The sequence below is a fragment of the Lasiosphaeria miniovina genome, assembly GCF_030549165.1.
Source record: "Lasiosphaeria miniovina strain SMH2392-1A chromosome Unknown B0T26scaffold_6, whole genome shotgun sequence".
NCBI lineage: Eukaryota > Fungi > Ascomycota > Sordariomycetes > Sordariales > Lasiosphaeriaceae > Lasiosphaeria > Lasiosphaeria miniovina.
Genome location: NW_026848225.1, coordinates 894,364 through 916,875, shown reverse-complemented (window position 1 = coordinate 916,875; position 22,512 = coordinate 894,364). Strand labels below are relative to the sequence as shown.

The 22,512-nt window shown below is 55.4% G+C and overlaps 9 protein-coding genes and 1 non-coding gene across 10 annotated transcripts; 6 read left to right on the top strand and 4 right to left on the bottom strand.

Moving 5' to 3' along the window:
* The first annotated feature begins 1,764 nt into the window (after positions 1-1,764).
* On the top strand, positions 1,765-3,299 carry B0T26DRAFT_859874 (uncharacterized protein). Its single transcript, XM_060447731.1, has 2 exons — positions 1,765-1,922; positions 1,983-3,299. Exons 1-2 carry the CDS (start codon positions 1,864-1,866, stop codon positions 3,115-3,117), a joined length of 1,194 nt encoding a protein of 397 aa, XP_060292531.1. The 5' UTR covers positions 1,765-1,863; the 3' UTR covers positions 3,118-3,299.
* Positions 3,300-4,293: 994 nt separating this feature from the next.
* Positions 4,294-5,255, top strand: B0T26DRAFT_742778 (uncharacterized protein; the record flags this gene model as incomplete). Its single annotated transcript, XM_060444165.1, has 2 exons — positions 4,294-4,792; positions 4,867-5,255. The coding sequence occupies 2 exons, from the start codon at positions 4,294-4,296 to the stop codon at positions 5,253-5,255; spliced, it is 888 nt and encodes a 295-aa protein (XP_060292530.1).
* Positions 5,256-5,295: 40 nt separating this feature from the next.
* On the bottom strand, positions 5,296-6,197 carry B0T26DRAFT_399269 (uncharacterized protein). The gene has a single exon (XM_060434799.1). It carries the CDS (start codon positions 5,945-5,947, stop codon positions 5,336-5,338), a length of 612 nt encoding a protein of 203 aa, XP_060292529.1. The 5' UTR covers positions 5,948-6,197; the 3' UTR covers positions 5,296-5,335.
* Positions 6,198-6,446: 249 nt separating this feature from the next.
* B0T26DRAFT_652134 (Malate/L-lactate dehydrogenase) lies at positions 6,447-7,748 on the bottom strand (the record flags this gene model as incomplete). Its single annotated transcript, XM_060438338.1, has 2 exons — positions 6,447-7,265; positions 7,491-7,748. 2 exons carry the CDS (start codon positions 7,746-7,748, stop codon positions 6,447-6,449), a joined length of 1,077 nt encoding a protein of 358 aa, XP_060292528.1.
* Positions 7,749-9,130: 1,382 nt separating this feature from the next.
* On the top strand, positions 9,131-10,942 carry B0T26DRAFT_678676 (general substrate transporter; the record flags this gene model as incomplete). Its single annotated transcript, XM_060440256.1, has 2 exons — positions 9,131-9,408; positions 9,517-10,942. 2 exons carry the CDS (start codon positions 9,131-9,133, stop codon positions 10,940-10,942), a joined length of 1,704 nt encoding a protein of 567 aa, XP_060292527.1.
* B0T26DRAFT_399334 (uncharacterized protein) lies at positions 10,917-11,589 on the top strand. Its single transcript, XM_060434800.1, has one exon. It carries the CDS (start codon positions 11,079-11,081, stop codon positions 11,463-11,465), a length of 387 nt encoding a protein of 128 aa, XP_060292526.1. The 5' UTR covers positions 10,917-11,078; the 3' UTR covers positions 11,466-11,589.
* A 1,208-nt stretch (positions 11,590-12,797) lies between these two features.
* Positions 12,798-13,208, bottom strand: B0T26DRAFT_653955 (heterokaryon incompatibility protein-domain-containing protein; the record flags this gene model as incomplete). The annotated part of the gene is made up of 1 exon (XM_060438504.1): positions 12,798-13,208. A coding segment is annotated over one exon (411 nt), but the record flags the coding sequence as incomplete, so codon positions are not given.
* A 1,033-nt stretch (positions 13,209-14,241) lies between these two features.
* Positions 14,242-14,358, bottom strand: B0T26DRAFT_t193. The gene has a single exon. It is a non-coding gene; the product is annotated as a tRNA-Leu (tRNA).
* Positions 14,359-14,587: 229 nt separating this feature from the next.
* Positions 14,588-16,238, top strand: B0T26DRAFT_720905 (actin family). Its single transcript, XM_060442508.1, has 2 exons — positions 14,588-15,131; positions 15,213-16,238. The coding sequence occupies exons 1-2, from the start codon at positions 14,657-14,659 to the stop codon at positions 16,112-16,114; spliced, it is 1,377 nt and encodes a 458-aa protein (XP_060292524.1). The 5' UTR covers positions 14,588-14,656; the 3' UTR covers positions 16,115-16,238.
* A 3,415-nt stretch (positions 16,239-19,653) lies between these two features.
* B0T26DRAFT_399226 (uncharacterized protein) lies at positions 19,654-22,275 on the top strand. The gene is made up of 3 exons (XM_060434798.1): positions 19,654-20,935; positions 20,990-21,695; positions 21,789-22,275. Exons 1-3 carry the CDS (start codon positions 19,770-19,772, stop codon positions 22,164-22,166), a joined length of 2,250 nt encoding a protein of 749 aa, XP_060292523.1. The 5' UTR covers positions 19,654-19,769; the 3' UTR covers positions 22,167-22,275.
* The last annotated feature ends 237 nt before the right edge of the window (positions 22,276-22,512 follow it).

Sequence of the window (22,512 nt, the reverse complement as noted above, 5' to 3'; positions counted from 1 at the left end):
TCATCACAGCGGCACCATAAACACATCAGCACGGACAGGCGTTATATACCCCCCCTGCATTTCTGTCCATGGCTCTCATGGCATAATCACAGACTGGAATCTGGCCAAGCATATTGGCATTTTCTGCATCCGCACGTACGAATTTTTAATGACGCATTGGACGGTAGAGGGGAGAGTCTAGTTGACTAGACATGATTTTACAGGAGATGAACGATGAATGATAGATGATGGATGAGGGACTCATCCAAGATTTGCAAAAGGAACCAAGCTAGGATGAGGAACAAGTTGGACATAATCCCTAAAAGATGGCCGCACAGTAGATTGGTGTATATAGCGGGATTTCCTTTGTCAATAACTATACTTCTCACTCACACTTTACCTTGTTCCCTTCCCGCGGCTCCGCACCCTGCACCGCAGTCGTGGGCTACCAGACTCTCTTTGCATGCATGAGCTGCTTGCATCGGCATTCGGCACGAACCTTGGTCGAGCGCGCCGACCCGCCTGGGCACAGAAAATTATACGGATTTATGACTCTATCAAAGTCGACCATTTGTTTGGCCTCCGTGTTCACGTCGCCGGACTTTGGCGTGAGAGAAAGACGTCGTTCCAACACGTGGTTTGTTGAATTGTCTTTTTCTTCTTTCTTTTTCAATCTCTTGAATCTTGATGTGCTAATGGGTTCAGTACCATTCAGCAGGATAGCCTAGGCTTCAACATGTCTTGAAACCGCTGTTTGAGACTTTCATCTTTCCAGCCAAAGTAGATGGTCCCTCTTGGTCTTATCGTGTCGAGTGAGGCATGAACCTAAGCACCCGGGTTCTGCAATCACCAGCCGACATTATGAGGGAGCTACAAGACAGGGCTGGAATGCGGGTAGCTCAATTCCACACCACTGCCTTCCTGTGCTTGGGCAAACTCGCCCATCTTTCTGGGCTCGCGTATCGTTCGCGAGGAATGTGGCCCTGCTCCGTGCCTGGAACGTTGAAGCCTCAAGACACCAATCCGCAAAGACGGAGGAAATTACCCACATATCTCCGTGCCCCCTAGTGCTGATTCTCCTCTAGCTCAAGAATGCAAACGCGTTCGGCGGCAAGAATAAACACGCGTCGAGAAAAAGGGGGACCGAAGAAAAGAAAAGAAAAAAGAATTCCTCGGCTCGCGCCGCTGATGAGGAAGGGGGATCACCCGAGACGAAAATCCAGACGCGCTTTCTCACCTTGGACGATATAATGCGGCCGTGAATCGCCGTGCTGCTTCTTCGCCTCCTCTATTCTTTCCTCGGCAGCATTGAATTTCGATTCCCCCTTCCCACCAACGCCGAGGCCGATCCCGCACAACAAGCAGCCCTCGACTCTCCTTTTGTCTCCTTCCGGAGACATGCCCCGACTGAGGACGCCGTCGCCGCTGGTCTCGCCCAAGATGAAGTCGCCAGCTACCATGTCGCCCACGGCGGCGAACACCAAGATGCCGGCCATGTCGCCGTCGTCGTCATCACCCGTAACGTACATCCCGCCGTTGTGCGACGGGGCGTGCGGGACCATACCGCGGTCGCAGCAGCCGGCGTGGGCGGTGCTGCGGCGCGAGGCGGCGCAGATGGTGGCGGCCATGCCCGCGCTGTGCTGGGCCGTGTGGACGCAGCGCCGCCACATGTCGTGGGCTGACACGAGCCACTTGGCCGTGCAGATGCACCTGGCGGGCGTCGAGATGTGCATGCTGCTGGCCGCCGTCCCGCTCGCCCTCGCGCTGCCCGGCGCCGTCTTCGCCCTGTGGGCCGCCACCTGTGCCGCCTACGTCGCCGCCGTGTGCTGGCTGCTCAACGCCCGCGACCACACCCACCACAGCTCCGCCGGCTCCAAGGGCTGGATGATGGGCCAGGAGACCGAGGACGAGAAGTGGCTGTTCCTAGGCGGCATAGGCATGAGGTCAGTGAAGAATATCAAACCACTGTCAAGGTCTAGGTTGCTGACGAAACCAAACAAAAGCTCGCGCCACTGCCACCACACGACGCTCCCGGCGCTGTCGCGGCTGTTCAGCCGGCCCATGACGTGCATCTGCATGCCGACGTACGGGCTGCCGCTGGACCTGGCGGCGGTGATGCTGCAGCGGTGCCTGGCGGTGCCGAGCGCGGCGCGGCGCACGCTGTACGCGCAGCTGCGCAGCGCGGTGCTAGACGACTCGTTGAGCCGGGTCGTGGTGCTGGCGCAGAACCACGGCGCCGTGCTCGCCGCCCAGGCCGTCGCCCAGCTGTGCGCCGACGTGCCCGCCGACAAGCTGCGCAAGCTCGAGGTCTACACGTTTGGCGCCGCCGCCGCCGAGTTCGTCCTGCCGCTGGGAGAGGACAGCAATAGCAGCGGCAGCAATGAGCCCGCCCTGCACCACCACCAGCCCGCCGACGCCAAGCTGCTGCACGAGCGCCGCGGCGTCCACGTCGAGCACTTCGCCCTCGTCGCCGACCCGTTCGCCCAGATGGGCGTGCTGCAGAGCGTGCGCATGAACATGGAGGGCCGGTTCTGTGGCGGCGTCTTTATCGTCAACGACGTCGTGTCACCATCGACATCGACATCGACAACAACAGCAGCAGGAGCGACACCGCAAAAACAACCCGGCCCCGCTGGCAACGCCATGAAGGGGATGATGATGGAGGACTACATGCTGGCGCTGTTCCCGGGGCAGATGGCGATGTTGGCAGCGGCTGGGGCGGGAGGTAAAGGAGCAGGGGCGGCGGTGGCGGGGCGGCGCAGCGTGCTGGACAGCGTCATGACCATCGACCGGGACTGCGCCGAGAAGCGCGAGATCGCAGCCATCACCAACTACTACGCGGCGTCGCGCAAGAGGAAGGACGGTGCCAGCAGCAATGGCAACAACGGCAAGCGGCTGAGCTGGACGGGCCTCGCGGCGACGACGGCCGGCCAGCACAAGAACGGCGTCAGCGCCGGCATGGAGGGCCTCGAGATGGCGCGCAAGGGCTGCAAGAATTGCGACGGCCACAAGGGCCGCGATGTCAGCTGGCTGGTGCGCTACGCCTGCGCCGACCCCATGGACCCCATGGCCATGCACGACGCCAAGCAGGTTCCTTACAACTATGCTATGGGTATGGGTATGATAGGGCGGCTGTAGTAGCCCGCTATTGTCCCTTTTGTGTTTTTATTATATCTCTCGATATGCCTACCTACCTGTTTAATTTCTAATCGTGTGGGAAGGAAAAAGGGGTCTATAATTGGCCTTCTGTGGTATTATTATGTGTTGACAAGGAAAAGTTGTATCACAAGCTTTCTCTTCTACTCTGTTTTTAATCGAATACCATTTCCAACACCTGCCGCGTCAAACATGAAATGTAGTTCTGATCACTTACCAAGTATATTGTCCATCTCACGCCACTGATGAATACCCGGTCATCCCATATCTTGGTTGTGCATTTAGGCCATGCAGGAAGTCAGCGTCAGGGTACTAAACTTACCTGACACCCGGGGGGCTTTGCTATCAGATTTCCCATTTGAGAAGACGGTCTCATAAAGAAGTCATAACTATTTCAACCTATGCCCCCCATCTTTGGAACAACTCGTTCTCTTCTAAACTCCGCGGAGCCCCTCCAGCTTCCTATCAGTAATTGATTCGCGCTCGTTATTAATCTCGAACTCCTAACTCCGAGTAATTCCAGCTGCCCTTTCAAGATTTATCCGTGAGATATTCCTGTTCCAACACCCAAGTAGGCATCTCTCTCTCCTGCTGCTGCGAGGTAAGCGTCACCACCACCACTAATCAGGGGCACCGGCCGCTGAGATGGGCGTGTGAGAGACTTTGTGTAACATGAACCTTCCCAACGGTCTCTGCCAACACCACCCACGACTATTCATTGTCATCTCCCTAGCTTGTACAGGATTGCCCCTTTGGTCGCCTGACAATGCGGGCCCTGGCGCCAATCACACCCCTTCTTCCTCTTTTTCTCTGGCCCATTGTTGGCCTTTGAAGCATAGCAACCCAGCCAACTGCGCCGGTTAATCGTTACCGTGGGCAATCGCCGCCATTCTACTTACGGAGGCCGCCCTTTGCGGACTTAGCAGGCAAATCCGCAATCACCGCCGCTAAAGTCCGTTTCAACGTCACAACCAACCTAGCGGCGGAAGGCCGAAGGCGCGACGGCGCGGTTCCCAACGGCCGATATAAGGGCCGCCGTGCGGCGCAGGTTTGATCCGGAATTATTACTATTATTATTGGCCCAATCAAGTAAATAATCATTTCAACTCGCCCAACGAGCCTCAACGACCGCACATCAAAACCAGTAAACACTTAACCATGTCCGCCCCCGCTCTCAGCACGCCCAGGCGACCGCTCACGTGGCTCATCACAGGCTGCTCTTCTGGGATCGGCCTGTCACTTGCGCGGCTGGTGCAAGCGCGGGGCCACAAGCTGATCGCAACCTCACGCTCGCCGGTGCGCACGCCCGAGCTGGTGGCCGAGGTGGAGCGCAACGGCGGGACGTGGCTGGCGCTCGACGTGACGGACCGCGACTCGGGCCGGGTCGTGGCTGAGCTCGAACACAACGGCCACCAGATTGACGTGCTGGTCAACAACGCCGGCGGGTCGATCCACGCGCCGTCCGAAATCTACACCGAGGACGAGCTGCGCGCGCAGATGGACCTGCTATACTTTGGCCCAGCGCGCCTGGTCCGCGCCGTGCTGCCGCACATGCGCCAGCGCCGGTCCGGTATCGTCGTTAATATCAGCACGGGCGCTGCGCTCGAGGGCCGCGACAGCATGGGCGCGTACGCCGCTGCCAAAGCCGCTCTGGACGGTGAGTTGTCTTGATTAAGTCTCTCTAGGTGATGGAAACGCTGGAAGCTGACACACCCATCTTGTGGCTGGCAGCCATGTCGCGGGTCATGGCCAAGGAGATCGCGCCGTTCAACGTCCGGCTGCTAGTCGTCATGCTGGGCACGTTCAACACAAACATGCCGAGCGTGGCGGCCATGGGCGCGACGCCGCTGCCCGACGACTACAGGGGCTCCGTGGCCGACCAGACGATGCGCCTGATGAGCGGCGAGTTCCAGCCTGACGGCGACAAGGACAAGGCCGTACGGGCTGTCTTCGACGTCGTCGTCGGCGAGGGCCCCGTCGGCACCGGCCGCGAGGCCGAGCGCCTGCTGCCCCTCGGCAGGGACATGGCCGCGCGCGTCAGGCTCGTCCAGGACAACCTGGCCCACACCATGGAGGTCTTTGGCGATGTATGCAACAATGTGTACATAGATGGGAGGTAGAAAGTCATGTGCTTCTTTTTAGAGCCAAAGAAACAACGCAGGGGGATTTAGTTTGTCCACTATTTTCGGACCACAGCCCACTAAGGCCGCCGCCGCAGCTCTGCCACTTGGCTATTCTTAATAGCGAGGTACGTTTCAGGCCAGGCCAACTGCTCGTGATGGCTAAGTTCAGCCTGGGGACGCCCAAAAGCCGCCTCAGCGGTGTTGCGATGCCTGTCAGACTCGGAGGCCCCGATCGTTGAGGTAGTTACACCATCGGGGAATAGCTCGGCGGTGTGGCACGGGCAACGGTTAGTTAGTTGGTTGCCGGGCCGGGCCGGGCCGGGCCGGGCCGGGCCGGGCCCCGGGACAGTCCTACCACAATCCAAGCGACCTTCGGGGTGGATCCCGGCTCTGCCAGCAAACGGGCCCCGCAGCCTGGGCCGCACGCCGCCGCTGCGGCGCCGAACATTGGTTCCAAAGTCCCGCGCCTCAGGTACTAAAATAATTCTGGAACATGCCACGCATGAGACGGGATGTACATACATACCTGATTGCTTCACCGTCTGGCCGCGAGGTCCTCCCCGGCCCATTCCCTCCAGGGCCGAGTACTCCCAAAATTTGCACCTGGCAGCCGCAGTGCATTTAGGGGGTTTGTTGGTCGTCCAAAGTTCCATGCTTGAGGTTGGGACGAACAAGGAATGTACTCTCATTGGCTCACCTCTGGGAGTCTGGAGAGCGGACTTGACCCTGAGTTTTCCAACGAGTAAGGGATGGTTGTGTATGCTGACGAGTGGTCCCGAGGGTGTTCAGTTTACCGACGTAGGACGAAATGCAAAAACGTCCATCTGACCAAGTCGCAGCCTCCCCAGCCCTGACTGCACCTTAATTACCTGTGTGCGCGCTGACTCTACAGACACGCGCAAAATGCAGCCTACGAGACTGAAAACAACACCAACCTGTGAGAATGAGACTGCGATTCTAATGGGGAGGAGATCCTTATTATTGTTTGAGCTTGCGTAAATGCAGCCACGTCGAGTGCCAACTCCAAGTGGTGGTCGAGTTGCAGGGCGCCAGAGGCCGTGGCATAAACAACCACGTGAACCTACCTACTATCGGCAACAAACTCGGTCAGATCTAGTGCGAAAGGCAGGAAAAGGAGTTCAGTTCTATTCAAAAGGGAAATTCGAAGCAGCGGTGGTCCGAAGTCGCTCAGTTTGGCATGAGCCGGATCTTGGCAACCCCGAGCTTCTCCGCCTCGGCGTTGAGGGCATCGATCTCGTCTTGGACGTACGGGATGCCCTCCTTCAGCCTCTTCTCTTCGGTCAGCTGCTCGATCTCCCCGGGAAAATAGATCCTCTCGACGCCTGGCATCTTCTCGGACCCGACGACGCGCTGGTACAATACATCCATGCGCTCCTTGAAGTCCTGCAGGCTGACAAACAGGTCCGGCTTGATGGCGACGAAGAAGTGGCCGACGTCGCCGGGTTTGGACATGTCGTAGGGCCCTGTGACGGCGCCGGCGAACGCGGAGCCCGACAGCACACCCGAGAAGACATCCATCATGATAGCCAGTGCCGAGCCCTTGGGTCCGCCCATAGGGAGCATGACGCCCCTGAGGGCCTCCTGGGGGTCGTCGGTCGGATTGCCGTGGCTATCGAGGGCCCAGTCCGAGGGTATCTTTTCCTGACGACGCAGCGCCTTGTAGATCTTGCCGCGGGCGGCCACGGATGGTGCCATGTCTAGGATAAAGGGCTTGGAATTCTCGCCGCTGGGCGCTCCACAGGCGATGGGCGAGACGCCCATGAGCTGCGACTTGCCGCCATATACGGGGAGTGCTGGCGACGAGTTGGTGAAGACCAGGGACAGGAACCCCGCATCGACGGCCTGACGCACAATCCACGCCGACATGCCAAAGTGGTTGCTGTGCTTAACGCTAACCATGCCGATGCCAAAGGTGCGTGCCATGTCGATGGCCGCGCCCATGCCGAGGTGTGCGGCAGGAAAGCCGAAGCCGTTGTGGCCATCGACCTGTGCAGAGAGGGGAGGTGTGAGCCAAGAAAAAAAAAGGGGGTAAATACTTGGCGTGCAGAAAGAGGGAAGCAAACAATTACCAAACCATGAATGACCATGGGAAACCGATGTCAACAGGTAGAACTGAACGCAAAAACAAATAAGAGTACCCCCAGGGTTCTAGGGTGCTTTTAAGAGTACCAATGGAACAGTCGGGTCAATTAATTAATTTGGGTAACCCACCTGTGCAACAACTGGGGTCACCTCCGTGAGGGTGGGCTCGGCTTTCGGGTCTAGGACGTCGTTGCGGATACGGGCCAGATACGAGGGGATGCGGTTGACGCCATGGCTCTCGACCCCGCGAAGGTCTGCCTGCACCAGGCCGTTGGCAATGATGGGCGCGTTTTTGGAGGAGACGCCAGAGGCCTCGAGCATGGCGACAACGAACGCATGGGCATTTTCGTGTCCTACGCGGAGGATGGGATTCGCTGGGGCTGCCATGGCGTCGGGAGTCAGGTCTTAACGGAGTAATAAGAGCGAGAGGTTGTGAGACGCGAGCTGTGTTAAGTCAAGTACAGTGTGACGACGCGGGGTATTTGACAAAGATTCCCGCTGTATCCGTATTCTGTACTGTACGGAACACGCAACGGTTTACACGTCGAATGGCCACATCTCAGCTCAGACAATTAATTGCTTTCTATGCCGTTGTATTCCGTACTCTGCACTCGTAGTGCGTACAGATATAAAAGACTTCGGCTGCGTCCCGAGCGGGGGCAACTGTGGGGCGAAAGAAGATAGCCCGGGGGAAAAAAAAAGGGAAGGAAAAAATGGCAAGGATCGGCGTTCCTTGCACTGTCGCTGGTAGGGCGGGCAAATTCGGATCACGAGTCTTGAAAGGGCCGACAACGCTGTCAGTTTCGCAGGGAAGGAAAGAACGACCAACGTCACATTGCATGCGAAACTTTTCCAAATGTTGTGGTGCACAGTAAGGTGCCTTACCTGTGAGCCATGACCACACCGCGATTGCCAATTGTAAGGTAGTTACAAGAGAAGGCGCTCTTCGGCCGTCTGGCTTCCAGTCTCTTTTCACCGACATTGCGTTTCCCGCATCATCTGGGAGTGGGATGACCCATCCGCTGCTGTTCAGCATTTGACGCGGTGGAACGCAAACTTTGATACCCCCAGCACGTTTGTTCCGTTCAGAGTGGGAGATGCCCGCGGCGTGTCTCACTGCCGGAAAGCACCTGCCCCAAACGATCTACACCGGGCCACATCGTCATCCGCCACTGCAGACCCAAAAACACACAACATGCGGGGTATCCAGGGTTTGGAGACGACCTACCGCCCTCGAAAATCCTCCGAACGCCCAGCCAAACGGAGTCCCCGCTTCCCCATACCACTACCCCGGATTACATGCAGAACGGATTGTGATCTTGGGCAGTCAGTCCAAGGTCGTCCATCATGTTGAGCAAGTTGCCCATTTCTCCATTGTCCATGATGCTGCCTGGTCGAATGCCGGCACCTTTTCCATGTTCTGGTCTACACTAGTTGTCTAGACACTCACATCAAATAGCACATCACATCTGACCTCGCCTGTGTCCTTTTTGGAATTTATACGGAGTACGCAGCAAGAAGACGGCATCTATACGCAGCAACATGAAGTCGTCGGACCTTGTCGCCAACCCCCTCCCCCCCTGCACGCGTCCATCCCGGCGGGTTTTCGTCTAGATCTGACCTTGTTGTTGCCCAATCTCGAGAGGTAGAAGTAGCCAGTGTCCTACGGCAGATCTGTGGTCTGGATTTAAACTGGCCTGGCCTCTTCCCGCGCCAACCCTTCCACTACATCCTGCCCCTCCCCCCCTTGGACGTCATCGTCGCCCAGCATGGCCGGTGGTGTCAAGAAACCCGTCAACATCTTCAAGTTGAAGAACCTGGGCGAGCCCAAAGAGGTCTTCAACTGGAGACTATGGTTCGCTGTCGTCTCGTTCGCGCTGCTGGGCGCTGCCCGCGGCGTCGACGAGGGCCTGATCAGCGGCGCTTTCAACAGCAAGCAGTTCCAAAGCACCATCAACTACTCGTCCTATAACAAAGTCGACCAGGCGAATATCAAAGCAAATGTGTCAGCCATGGTCCAGGTTGGCAGCGTGGGTGGGGCTCTCATGTAAGTCGACCTAGACCTAGCTGTCTCTGCCGCCTCTGCATGCGTGTTTGCATATGCGCATGTGTGTCTGTCTATCATGTCTCCGAATACTAACCGTCCACAATATAGTGCCTTTGTGGTTTGCGACAGGATCGGCCGTATCTGGGCGACACGCCAACTGTGCGTCCTGTGGGCACTTGGCATCGCCATCTTCATGGGCCACGGCAACAGCCTTGGTGCCGTGTATGCCGGCAGGTTCATCGCCGGTCTTGGAGTAGGCCAGACGGCCGTCGTCGGGCCCATCTACATTGCCGAGATCGCCCCGGCCAGCATCCGCGGCCTGTGCACCTGCTTTTTCACCGGCTTCGTCTACCTGGGTATCGTCCTTGCGTACTTTACCAACTACGGCTGTCAACTGAACATTGGCGACACTACCCCTAAAAGATGGCTTGTTCCGACCAGTTTGCACATCATATTTGCCGGCCTTATTTTTGTCCTCACCTTTTTCCAATACGAGACCTCGCGCTACCTGATCAAGTCTGGCAAGCATGACAAGGCCCTCGAGGTCATGTCGCGCCTGCGAAATCTGCCCTCAGACCACGAGTACGTCGTCCGCGAGGTCAACGCCATCACCCTCAGCCACCACGCCGAGATGGAGGCCACCAAGGGCGCCGGCTTCATGGGCATCCTGAGAGAAGCCTTCACCATCCCCAGCAACCTGTATCGCGTTGGTATTGCTATCGGCGCCCAGATCCTGTCCCAGTGGTCCGGCGCCGGCTCCATCACGCTCTACGCCCCAGACCTGTTCAGCCTTCTTGGCATCACGGGCACCGATGAGTCGCTGCTGGTGACGGCCGTGTTTGGCATCGTCAAGCTGGTCGCAGCCGTGATCTGCGCCTTGTTCCTCGTCGACTTCATCGGCCGCAAGCGGTCGCTGCTACTAGGCATCGCCCTCCAGGCAATCTCGGTGCTCTATGTCGCCGCCTTTTTGACGTCGGTGCCCCAGCTTGGCCGTAATCCAGGCTACAGGCTCTCGTCATCCGAGGTTGGGCCCTCCAAGGGCGCCATCGCCATGATTTATTTGTCGGGTGTCGGCTGGGCTCTTGGTTGGAACAGCATGCAGTATCTGTTGACTGCCGAGCTGTTCCCACTCCGCATTCGCGCGTTCTGCACCTCCCTGGCAATGGCCTTTCACTTCGCCAACCAGTATGGCAACTCCCGCGCGGTGCCCGTCCTGTTGCTGCCGACCTCGCAGGGCGGCATCTCGTCCTTGGGCACCTTCTGGTTCTTTACTGCCGTGACCATCCTGGGCGCCGTGTGGGTGTGGTTTATCGTCCCCGAGACGGGAGGTCGCAGCCTCGAGTCCATGAACAGGCTCTTCGACCTGCCCTGGTACAAGATTGGCCGCTACGGTAACCTCGACGCCGAGGCCCAGGACGAGGCATTTGACGAGAAGCAGCTGTTGGCGAGCCGGAACAATTCCGCCGAGCTGAAGAGCACGGCACAACACCACGAGACGAATTCCGAGACCAAGAATAGCGCAGAGATTGTCTAGATACCCAGCTTGGTTGAGTTAGCAGGGATGCCGGTGGGCGTGGCACGTTGAAGGAAGGCCGTCTTGCCTTCCTATTTTGCAAGTAATTGGCAGTTCGAGCCCCGTAGTATAAATACAATGTTTTCTCGCAGTAACCATGGCGCTGTTACTCTCTCTACCGCAAAAAAAACGTCCTCTCACGCGTGAAATCCGACGCTGCCGCCACGAGAGCCTCTCCGTGCATGATGTCGTCGCAGTACGCGATTGTGACCAGCGAAAAGCCTTCTCTCTCTTCCTGCTCCGCACAACGCGGCCGGAGAACAACCGGCCACTTACATCCAAACAGAATGCAAAGCATATCGCCTCGCTGCACAGGGTGCCCCGATACCCCAAAGTATCCCGTGTCGGTCGAGACGTAGCAGCTGCTGGCCGCCTTGTACGCAAGCGTGACAAGCGCTTCTTCGGCTGCGCCGAGGGCGAGCGGGGTGTGCTGGCTGACCTCGTGCGCCCACGGCTCGCGCAGGCAGAGGAACTTGGGCTGTAGCAGTTGCTGCGAGTGTGCCTCGAGAGAAGCGTAGCCGCCGCCGCCGTCTTGGTGTCGTCCGATGTTGTCGAACATGGTGCTGCCTTGGCTGGCGGCGCTCCACAGTAGACTTTTGGCGGAAGGGGCTTTGTTATTATTGCCATGGTCGCCCCTGAGCAGAAAGTCAAAGAGCTCGCCCCGGCCAATCGTCCGCCAGAGGAGCCCCGCAGCCATGCGCGATGCCACGGTGTTTAGCCCGACTCGCCGCTTTAACTTGGGGAGCGCGCAAGCGAGGAATTGGTAGGCGTCGTCTAGATAGGAAATGGCGTTAATATGCTGGCTCTGTTGCTGACCTTCTGGAATTTAGGGGCTATCTAGTCACTCACTGACAAATACGTCCAGTCCTGCCCCCGCGCTTGGGGCTTGCGAATAGCTTATAACTCCGACAACTTTCCCGGTAACTGCGAGGGTGCCGGTGGCCTCGTCGTGGGAGTAGGTGGGCGGGTACCGCCCGTGAGAGGCTCCGGTTTCCCAGGGAAGCCTGGTGGGCCAGGGTCCGGCGGTCACGCCCCAGTCGTCTTCGAGCTTGTCCCGCAGCCAGGTCTTGTTGGAGAAGTCGACGCACCAGGACGGAACTTCTGGCTGCTGGTGCTGGGCCCCGCAGGCATAGGCAAGCCAGTGGAGGTCCTGGCGCGTCTTGAAGATTGTGGTCATGGCGCGCTGGCAGACGAGCGCCGCGGGGACGCGGTAGTCGACGGTGATGGCCTCGCTGCGGTGGACAAGCCCCAGCAGCGCGTAGACGTTGTCGCTGGGGTTCGTGGCCTGGCGCTCAGCCGTGGCCTTGAGGAGGTGCTCGAGGGAGTGGAACGGGAATCCGTGCGTCATGCTTAGCACGCCCATGTTTAGGAAGCCTTCTGGGAGAATCGCGTGTTTTAGTTTATCGTCGGACGCCAGCTGCAGGGCCACAGCCTGCGTCGTCTTCCACGACGCCTGGGCATCTCCGCAGAGGACCACCGGGTCGACCCTGGCGCCGAGGACTTCCTGAACCACCCACACGCGCGAGAACCAGTCCTTGCGGAACAGCTTCGCAAGGCCCGGGACCGCCAGCCTCAGCTGGGTTTTTGCCGCGCCGCCGGACGAGAAATCATGCTCCGCTGCGAACCCGACCTTGTCCAGGGCTCCCTTGAGAAATGCAGCGGTCAGCTCGCGCACCGCGGCGACCGAGTCCAGCTCTCTGTCGGCCGCCGCGGCCAGGCCCGCAAGCGGATAGTCGTCGAGCACGTTGAGCTTTTCGAACGACTTGGCGGCGGGACTCTGCAAAAAGCACATAGCAGCCTCCAGGTCCGGATCCGACTCGCCCAACCAGGCGACGACGGCTGCGGCGCGGCCGTAGATGTGCCGCATCTCGCAGACCTGCAGGTTCTTCTCGTCGTCGTCGCCCTGGTTGATGCAGATGGCGTCGACCCACAGCACGCGCGGCGGTTGTGAGGAGTGCCGTCGCAGCCGCGCGAGGGCGTGGTGGAGATTCCGCGTCACCCGCAGAGGGCGTCCGTCGACGCGGACAGGCTCGTCGTGGACGTCCGCTCCCCACGTGTACGAGAGGGCTTCGTACGGAACTTGTTCCCCCGGCTGCTGGCTGCCGAGCCCGACTACCCGCATCTTGCATTCGACGGGCGCGCTGGCCTCGTCGGCTCCGAGCAGAGTCAGGAGCCGCATGTGGCACGACGCGTCGGGGAGTGGACGGAATTCGTAGGGGTCGTCCATTGCCGAGGGGAAATAAGATTGATTACGCCGCGGGTGAGGCATGGGGTGACGATGTTGTGATCAGAAGGAAAACCCCGCGAAGAACAGGCCTAGCAGTTTTGCTCATGTTGATGAATCCGCCTTGCGATGTGCCTGGTTCTTGCTGAGTCAAAAATTCCATCTCCGACTCCATCCCCGCACCCTGATAAATGTTTTGAGTAGTAACACAGCAACCAGCATGTTGGGACTATTTACACGTGCCATAATGCGAAAGAAAGGTGTAAACAAAAAGGAGTACGCAACCAGTATCGAGTTTCGAGTTCCATTACGGTAATTTTATTCAACTCGGTCTTGCATCCTCACTAGCCTCGCAGCAGTATGCTTGTATTTTTCCATACCTCTCCTATATACCTAATCGGCTAGCAGTGTCTGAGAGATGATTTCTTCACCTAGGTAGACGAGGACCATGAGTGAGCCAATACTCGTAGTGTCGAATTGACATTTACATGATTACCGGTGCATTCATGTCCTCTGTAACAGCTCTAGAGCTATTACGTCAGTTGTGTTCTCGCAAGCAGGTGAGCAGGCCATGAGAGGAGATGAGAGGAGGATGTGAAGTTCCCATTTACCTATTCATGCAATTAAGATTAAACGACGAAGGGTTTCAAAGTAAAGCACCCTGCTAATTAGATTTAGAGCCCTGAGGGAGAGGGAAACACAATAATACACCTACACCGCCCGCCCCCACGCTGCCTTTGATAATTATCAAAGTGCTCGCCAGGGCTAACAGAAATATAACAGACCTCCATGGTTGTGCTCACCTTGCAAACAGTTAACAACCCGACGAGGAAAACTTACAATACGTGAAGAAGGCTCTAAATAGTTACACATTGTAATTAACAAATTAAAAACTGAATAATTAAATAACTTCTTCGCGTTGCAAAAGATTGTGGTGGGTGGTGTTCTTGTTTCCCCTCTCCAAAAGACTAAAATTACCAGAAAGTTTTAGCGAAAAAAAAACCTCTTCCTGAGAAGGAGAGAAATATTGCTTGACTGACTGGAGTGGGATTTGAACCCACGCCTCTTGCGAGACTAGTATGCATGCATCCCCTTTTCGGGGTCAAGATATGATTCTTGAGACTAGCGTGTTAGACCACTCCACCATCCAGCCGATTGAGAGTCTGGAGTTTGCCTTTTGAGCTGATGACCTAATCCCATTTGTTGAGGGTTATATATCGTGCAGGGCAGGGATCAACCGGCACTCTTTTTTTGTGGTGTTTAACAGTTCCTGACTCGTGACGGACCCTCCAAATTTTGACGGGCCGGCAGAAGCTGACAGCCCCACTACTCAACCCACCTCTCAACCCACCTCTCGGGGCCGGCAAATATGCCCTGGTCTGGGCCTCTACAGAGCAACAACCGCAGTGCATCGCGAGACCGCCCGCAACAAACACGCCGCGCCCGCTGGCATGGCTGGGGGTAGTCGGAAGCCCCGAGCCGCAGGCCCGGTGCCTCCATCAATTACACTAGTTCTCGACAATGGCGCCAACACCATCAAGGCTGGCTTCGTGAAGCGCAACAGCACTAGCAGCAACAGCGGCAGCGATAGTGTCGCTAGCACACCGGCCCCGCGCATCATTCCGAACTGCATCGCTCGCGACCGCCACAAGAAGATATACGTCGGATCCGAGTTCGACAAGTGCAAAGACTTTGGAGACCTTGCACTCCGGCGTCCGGTCGAGAAGGGATTTATTGTCAACTGGGAGGCCCAGAAAGAAATATGGGATCGCGAGTTCTTCGACGACAAGGCGCCCCAGAAATGCGACCCCTCCGAGACGCGCTTGGTCTTGTCCGAGCAGCCAAACTCGCTGCCAGCCCTGCAGGTGCATTGCGACCAGATGGTGTTTGAGGAGTTTGGATTTGCCAGCTACTACCGTGGCATCGGTGCGTCTTTTCTGCTCCCATGTCTCTGTCTGACTCCCCATCTTGCCGCCCCTGCCATGCTGACCAGATTCCCTCCTCTAGGCCCGGCTTTCAACGCATACCAAGACATCCAAAGCATATTTCAAGCCCCAAAGACACCAGAAACCACCGTCGACATCCCTGCCGAGGTCATGCTTCTTGTCGACTCTGGATACTCACACACGACGGTCACGCCTATCATCCAGGGCCGGCCGTTGCACCCTGCCATCCGAAGGTTGAACGTGGGCGGGAAATTCATGACAAACTACCTCACACGCCTGATATCTGTACGTTACTTCGATATGCGTAATGACCCGTATGTCGTCAATGAGATGAAAGAGGCCGCCTGCTATGCGTCGCTCGACTTCAATGGCGACCTTGAAAAGTCGTGGAAAGGTACCCAAGGGGAACGTCGAGAAGACTACATAAACGGTGCCGGCATTGCCATGGACTATGTTCTACCAGACTCTCACACACGGTTTCATGGCATTGTACAGGAGTACGACCCCACCCGCCTCTCCCGGACCCGGAAGGGCGGGGTGTCTGCCGAGGACATCCTGACTCTGCGGAACGAGCGTTTCATCGTTCCCGAGATACTCTTCGACCCCTCCGACATTGGCATGCGGCAGCCTGGCCTCGCAGATGTCATCATGCAGTCGCTTTCGGTGCTGCCAATAGGCCTTTGGCCCGGTTTGCTGGCCAACATTGTGGTCGTGGGAGGAAGCTCTCTGATCCCAAATGTCATCCAGCGCCTGCAGACCGAGATTCTCAAGAGGGTGCCAGACGCCTGCATCGTCAGAGTGGCCTGCCCAGCCGACCCCATCGCAAGCACCTGGATAGGAGCTGCCAACTTTGCCAGGCACGAGCACGTCGAGAAGCTTGCCGTCACCAAGCAAGAGTACGAGGAACATGGAGCTGCCTGGGTGGCGCGGAAATTCGCCGCGGGCCTGAGGGTGGACTCATGATACCCTAGATGGTTTGGATACAAGCTCGGAAGCTGGACACAACTACTCGCCAGGTCTACAAAAGGCCCTCTGGCTAACATGTGCGCTTGTAGACCGGAAAAGCAAGCTGCACCTTATTCTCGGTGTTCCCAACCACCCCTTGATCCGATGAGATCTAGGACTGGCCTACATCATTCGTGTCTGGATCATTGCTAGGGGCCAGTCCGGTTTAGCAAGACTGCAGTTCACACTGCTTAGTAAAAGAGACGCTCTAGTACAGGCTCCCTGGTAACACCCTGAAGGGTGTGCCGAACTTGAAATGGCCCCGGCTTGGGGTCCCCTGTGCTGGGCTGCCCAGGCTGGTGTCTTTGGGGAGCCTTATTTATTGTGCTGGATGTTGATGTGCAGTGGACTTGTATGCTCTCTTCTGTTGGAGTTGCCTTGTTAAAAGTTCTTGACTTGGCGCGGTTACCTACCTACCTTGTGCAAGGTGGCGTAGAGCCGGTAGGAGTTCTCGAGGGGGACTGTAGCGTGTCTGCCCCGACTCCGTAACGCCACTGTTCACCACTCGCACTAATCCAGTATAAATAGAATTGAGTTGCAGTTTGTTGGTTCTAGCCAGAGCCTCAACATAGATACCACGCACGCACCACAATCCCCCACCCGATCACCCAGGCCAGGCGATCACTTTTTACACCAAAACACCACATCTTTGAACAACCGTAGCATAGTCAATTTTGAAGCTATTCGCAAGTAAAAAGTATATTTGGTTAAGTAATTGCATGCACTTTAATTTTAGTGTAGATTTGTCAGCCCACAAGCCCTACTTTTTACGCTACACCGTCGCAAATTAATTGCAAATTAGCGTCCTTTAGCTTCCTTGACTTCTTTCCTCCCTATCTTCGAGTGTGTATTGTGTTGTACCACCAGCATGTCTACCTATACCGAAGACGATATGCTTAATGCATACCTTGGTGTCACAGATAATAAGCTTTCAATTCGAAAATCTGCCCAAAGACACGGTTTACTGTACACAACATTGAACGACAGACTCAAGGAATACCCCCTAAAGATGAGGCTGATCAGCCGCATCGTCGCCTTACGGCTGAAGAAGAAAAGCGGCTCATTCAATGGGTCGTTCGTCAAGAGAGCCTCGGCTATGCCCCTAGCTATTCGCAAGTGTTTAGTATTGTCAGAACACTACTTGTAAAAAAGGGGGATAAAGAAGTCCTAAAGAAAAAGTGGATTGAGGGCTTCAAAGCCCGTAATCCCGAGATAAAAGCCAAAATAGGCAAGAGAATGGAAGCCGCTCTATTTAATGGCTTCACTCCCAAAGCCGTCAACTGGTATTTTGACATTAGAGAGAAAGAATACGGCTGGGTCAGGCCTGAGCTTACTTTCTACGTCGATAAGGCCGGTATTATGGCGGGCTTTAGTAAGAAAAGAGTCTCCATAATGCTTTCTACGGCTAATTCTATATAGGGCTTGACTCTTTAGTCCTGGGGAGCTCAGAGACTAGAAAAAAATACCTCAAAAGTGACCAGGGCCGTGGCTGGTGCACCATAATCGAATGCATCAGTGCAGACGGCAAACTACTTGATCCAGGCAGTATTTTCAAAGGGAAAGAGCTTCAAACGCAATAGTTTGAGGAAGAAATGAACAAAATCGCCGACTGGAGCTTCGTTACAAGCGAAAACGGCTGGACAGATAACAAACTCGCGATCAGCTGCCTTGAGGATATTTTTGTTCCACAAACCAACGGCTTATTAGGCTACGACAGTGAGGCTCGCCTCATTATTCTTGATGGCCACGGCAGCCATACAACTGTACGAGATAAGTCCCGTGCTTTCTTTCGACTCATATTCTTATATTTATTATATAGAATAACTTCATGACGATATGCTTCCTTAACAATATATATCTTTGTTTCCTACCGGCCCACACAACTCACGGCTTACAACCACTTAACAACGGACCTTTCAATACGGTCAAAGCTTACTATAGGCGTGAGCTGCCCAAGTTGGCTAGTCTAACTGACGCAGCACCGGTTGATAAGATTAACTTCATTCGCTGCTACAAGGTAGCCAGGGAGGAAGGATTTACATAAAGAACCATCAAATCTTGGTGGCGAATGACCGGAAATTGGCCTATTAGTAAGCAAAAGGCTTTGCGTCACCCAGAGATTCCATAAGACAGAAAAAAGACCCCGGAACCCCCAGCCCTCCCTGAAGTCCCTGATGCCCCCATATCAGGCCGCCGGATAACGGATATGAGCATGGGGGCTAGTCCGGGCACAAGAATGAAGTTCAGAAAGGCCGTCCGAGCAGTTGACGGGCTTCAAGCCGAGTTGGTTTTGAAGCAGGCACGAATCAAAGCCCTAGAGGCCGAATTGGAACGCTTGAAGCCAAAGAAAGGGAGGAAAATTCCAAACACGAATAAACGGTTCATAACTTTAGTTACCATACTACTGGGTAGCGAGGCTCCTGCAGAGCCTCAAGTTGAGGCTCAAAATGCGGCTCAAGCAGAGCCACAAGAAGAAGAGGTGGATGAAGAAGACGATATGGATAACGCTGCAGATGACGACATTCCACCTGCAAGAATAACCAGATGAGGGAGTTCAACCAGGGTGCCGGTACTATATCTGGATTAAGCGACTAATTAGCTACATTTTGCTATGTTTTATTTGTAAATAGCTTCACAATTGACTATGCTACGGTTGTTCAAAGTTGTAGTGCTTTGGTTAAAAAGTGATCGCCTAGCCTGGGTGATCGGGCGGGGGGTATGGTAATGGAAAGTATAGTACCTTATATTGGAGGTAAGATCCTGCCGTTATCCGTGGAATCCCACCCCGGAAATACTCCGTATCCTACAGCTAAGCCCGTGCGCGAATCATTAGCTATTCTATTTAACAATTCCAGTTTCTCACTTACTTTGCAAAACTCTAGTCTACACAGCTATAAAAATTGATAGCAGCCAGCAAGAGCAAATTCACCTTAGGTGGTTCCTTCCCAGGTGGCGTGTTATCCGTACCATATCCACTCGTTCAGTACATTTGCAACAACCTAGATAGGCATGTGAAGTACTAATTGCATCGCATCATCATACTCAAATAATGCACGACATATATACAAACACAACGTATAATTGGCTAGTTGAGGCCAATATGGATACTGACAACTCGCGCATGGCTCGTGCGCTCGAAGTAATATTTACAAAAGGCAGCAAATTTGGCGAATGTCGTGCATTAGTTGAGTGTGTATGGATAAGTGGATACGATACCTTTGTACCACTGAGTTAGTATCTCAAATGATCTCACTTGGCCAGGGGGGTGCTGCTCGGGCTGCCACTAGTGCTGCAGTATTAGTGGGGAAGCTGGAGTACTGTGGTGTGATGGGTAATAAAAAGCCCCATGCCGAGTCAAAAACGCGTAAAGTGTTTGCCCTACAGGTACCTGACAAGGGGGTTTTATTTTTGCACGCGACCACAGTAGACTAGCCTTGCCCTTTTTCTTTCCTTTCCCTGTAGCCCTGCAGGCTTTCTTTTCCCCCACCCTAAAAAAAAGCTCGGTGCCCAAAACCAAAGAATTCTTACCGCGGTCGCATCAACCTTTCCTTGATTTCGCGCATCGCCGGTCTTCATCTTACCGTACAGTCAGAGCGGCGTCATTGACGACACGATGTCATATCGAGATCGCTATCCGCCTAATGGCGGCGACTCCTACCGGTCGTCATCGTATCGCGACTACCACGACGATGACTACCACGACGGCCGCTCGCAATCCTCCCTCCCACCCCGCCCTTCCCGACCCACTGGTCCTCCTTCCTCCCTTCCACAGCGCCCTCCCGTAAATCCAAGAATATTTGGTGAAAGCTATCGTCCCCTTCCCCCATTCCCTTCCCAGGGCGATTATCGCAGATCAGATCGGGGCTCTCGTGCTGCCAACCCACCCCCCCCTCCCCCTCCTAATTATGCACCGCCGCCTCTCCCCAGCGATCTGCCGCCTCCAGCAACGCGTGACACGTACCGACCCCCTCAAGGCTCATTCACTTTCCGCGCCGATGCCCCACCTGGAATACAGCAGTCATATACCGATGGCTATCGTGGACCTAAGCACCGCCGAAACCAGATTGGCGGACCGAGGCATCATTGGCAGCAAGAAAATGGCCAGAGAAGACCTCGGCACTCCTGGATTCCCGCGGAGCGCGACCTGCTCAAAGCCTCCTACTCCACCGGGACCGAGCAAGAGCTTTTCAGTACAGAGGGTGGAGTTACGTACAGACCTATCATCGACCTAACTGACAGCGACGAAGCCGAAATGGACATTTCGGGTGACGAAGCAGATGGCCCGGCCGAGCCGAGTAACAAGCGTGCTCGGTTAAGTATAAGCCAGGCAGCGTCTGGCGACTCAGTTCCCAAGTGGTCCAACTCTGATCCTTACAGCGCGCTTCCTGCAGAGGCTGGCGTGCAGACAAAGAAGAAGGATGTCGTACAAATGATCCGTAAGGCTCGCGTCCCCGCCAAGGACATCAAGCCTTCTCTTCCCACCTCGGCCGAGGACTTCATCTCGTTCGATCTGGACGAAAGCGACGACGAGGTCCAGGAAATCCGGGATGTCGAGTTCCGTAAGAAGTCCGAAGCCAGAAATGACGACGACCTCAATTCGCGCAACAGCCGGAAGCGTACATACGGCGAGTACAACCAACTTCCTCATGCATCTCTTGAGAAGTCGGCCAGGGCTCCGGCTGGTGGCCTCATCCTGTCTAAATGGCGCGAGAAGGAGGGAGAAAACCCTTACCCGTGGCAGGTGGACGACCATTCCACCACCCCAAAAATGGGCGTCTGGTAAGCGTACTTTCCCGTATGAAGACGATGTAGCTGGCTAATCCGTTCCTATAGGCTTCATAAAGACATTGTTGACTTCTACGAGTTTGTCAAGCCTCGTGAGTTCGAGGGGAAGCTTCGCGAAGCACTTATCCAGGACCTCAAGCAGTTTTCCCGCGCGGTCTTTCGTAAAGATGCCGAATTCTATCCTTTCGGATCGTATCCCTCGGGCCTTTACCTGCCCACTGCAGACATGGACTTGGTTTTCATGTCTGACTCTTTCAGGAATTCCGGGGTCGCGAAATACGACAAGAAATCGGTTCTGTTTTCGCTCCAACAGATGCTGGTTAAGAACGGCAAGGCATACGAAGGCAATGTCGAAGTCATCTCGCACGCCAAGGTGCCAATTGTCAAGTACGTTGACCAGACGACGGGCCTCAAGGTTGATATCTCGTTTGAGAACTCGACGGGTATTACTGCGCTTGAGACGTTCAAAGGCTGGAAGAACCAATATCCCGCCATGCCGGCCTTGGTCACGCTTATTAAGCACTTTCTTGCCATGCGAGGTCTCAACGAGCCTGTCAATGGAGGCATAGGGGGCTTTTCAGTCACCTGCCTGGTAGTCAGTATGCTGCAAATGATGCCGCAAGTCCAGTCTCGAAACATGGATCCGAGACACCACCTAGGAGAACTCCTCCTGGAGTTCTTGGATCTATATGGAAACAATTTCGACTACACTAACCTAGCCATATGTCTCGACCCCCCCAAATATATACCTAAGGTAGGTGATTATTGCCGCTATTCTCTCCATTCTCTGCCCTTACCTCCCCGCCCATATGCTGACCCCCTCACTCGTCGGCATTTTCCTTTGCAGCATAAGGTTAGCTCGGTTAACTATGTTAACTACGACCGGCTCTCTATCATTGATCCAAACAACCCGGCAAATGACATCTCCGGGGGCTCCCGCAACTTCTACGAGATTGCGGCCCAATTCTCGAGGGCCCACTCACTGCTTATAGACCGCATGGAACAGCTGGACGGCATGTCAGCGGAAGAGCGACAGGGCCAGACGATCCTGGGTGTCATCTTGGGCGGAAACTACTCAACTTTCCGATGGCAGCGAGCCCACTTGGAAAGGCTGTCAGCACAGAGGGATCCGTTTCAATACCGGTTCCCAGCTGAACAGGATGCGCCGTCGGCCTCGGCGTCCTCGAAGTCTAAGCGACGACCACGCCCGCCAAAGCAACGCTAAACTTCTCAAGTGGCGATATTCGAATATCTGGGAATGAGACTGCTAGAATAGCGCCTCGGTGCTAATAGTTTTGGCTGCCTCTGTTACGTTTACGACATGTATGAACACTCGGCGAACAAAGGATGAACCATAATGGCGTTTTGGGGGGAAAAGCGACGATGAATATCACGGGCACGCTACTTACCTAGCAGGCAGCCTCGAATTGAAGTACGGAAATATGTCGGCATACCTGGCGTTGAGGAGAGGACTCATCTTGATACCTATCATCTTTCTGTCTCGGGATTTTCCTGCTCTTATTTTGACAGAGCCTTCATCGATGCCGCTGGCAGGCCGAGCACGGCCTTCT

Bases quoted from the DNA above. Each gene is read 5' to 3' on its own strand.
- B0T26DRAFT_720905 (XM_060442508.1), top strand. From the start codon at position 14,657: ATGGCTGGGGGTAGTCGGAAGCCCCGAGCCGCAGGCCCGGTGCCTCCA. The intron at 15,132-15,212 runs GTGCGTCTTTTC...TCCCTCCTCTAG, and splicing joins CAGCTACTACCGTGGCATCG to GCCCGGCTTTCAACGCATAC.
- B0T26DRAFT_859874 (XM_060447731.1), top strand. From the start codon at position 1,864: ATGATGGGCCAGGAGACCGAGGACGAGAAGTGGCTGTTCCTAGGCGGC. The intron at 1,923-1,982 runs GTCAGTGAAGAA...ACCAAACAAAAG, and splicing joins CTAGGCGGCATAGGCATGAG to CTCGCGCCACTGCCACCACA.
- B0T26DRAFT_399334 (XM_060434800.1), top strand. From the start codon at position 11,079: ATGGCGCTGTTACTCTCTCTACCGCAAAAAAAACGTCCTCTCACGCGT.
- B0T26DRAFT_399269 (XM_060434799.1), bottom strand. From the start codon at position 5,947: ATGAGAGTACATTCCTTGTTCGTCCCAACCTCAAGCATGGAACTTTGG.
- B0T26DRAFT_399226 (XM_060434798.1), top strand. From the start codon at position 19,770: ATGTCATATCGAGATCGCTATCCGCCTAATGGCGGCGACTCCTACCGG. The intron at 20,936-20,989 runs GTAAGCGTACTT...CCGTTCCTATAG, and splicing joins ACCCCAAAAATGGGCGTCTG to GCTTCATAAAGACATTGTTG. The intron at 21,696-21,788 runs GTAGGTGATTAT...TTTCCTTTGCAG, and splicing joins CCCCCAAATATATACCTAAG to CATAAGGTTAGCTCGGTTAA.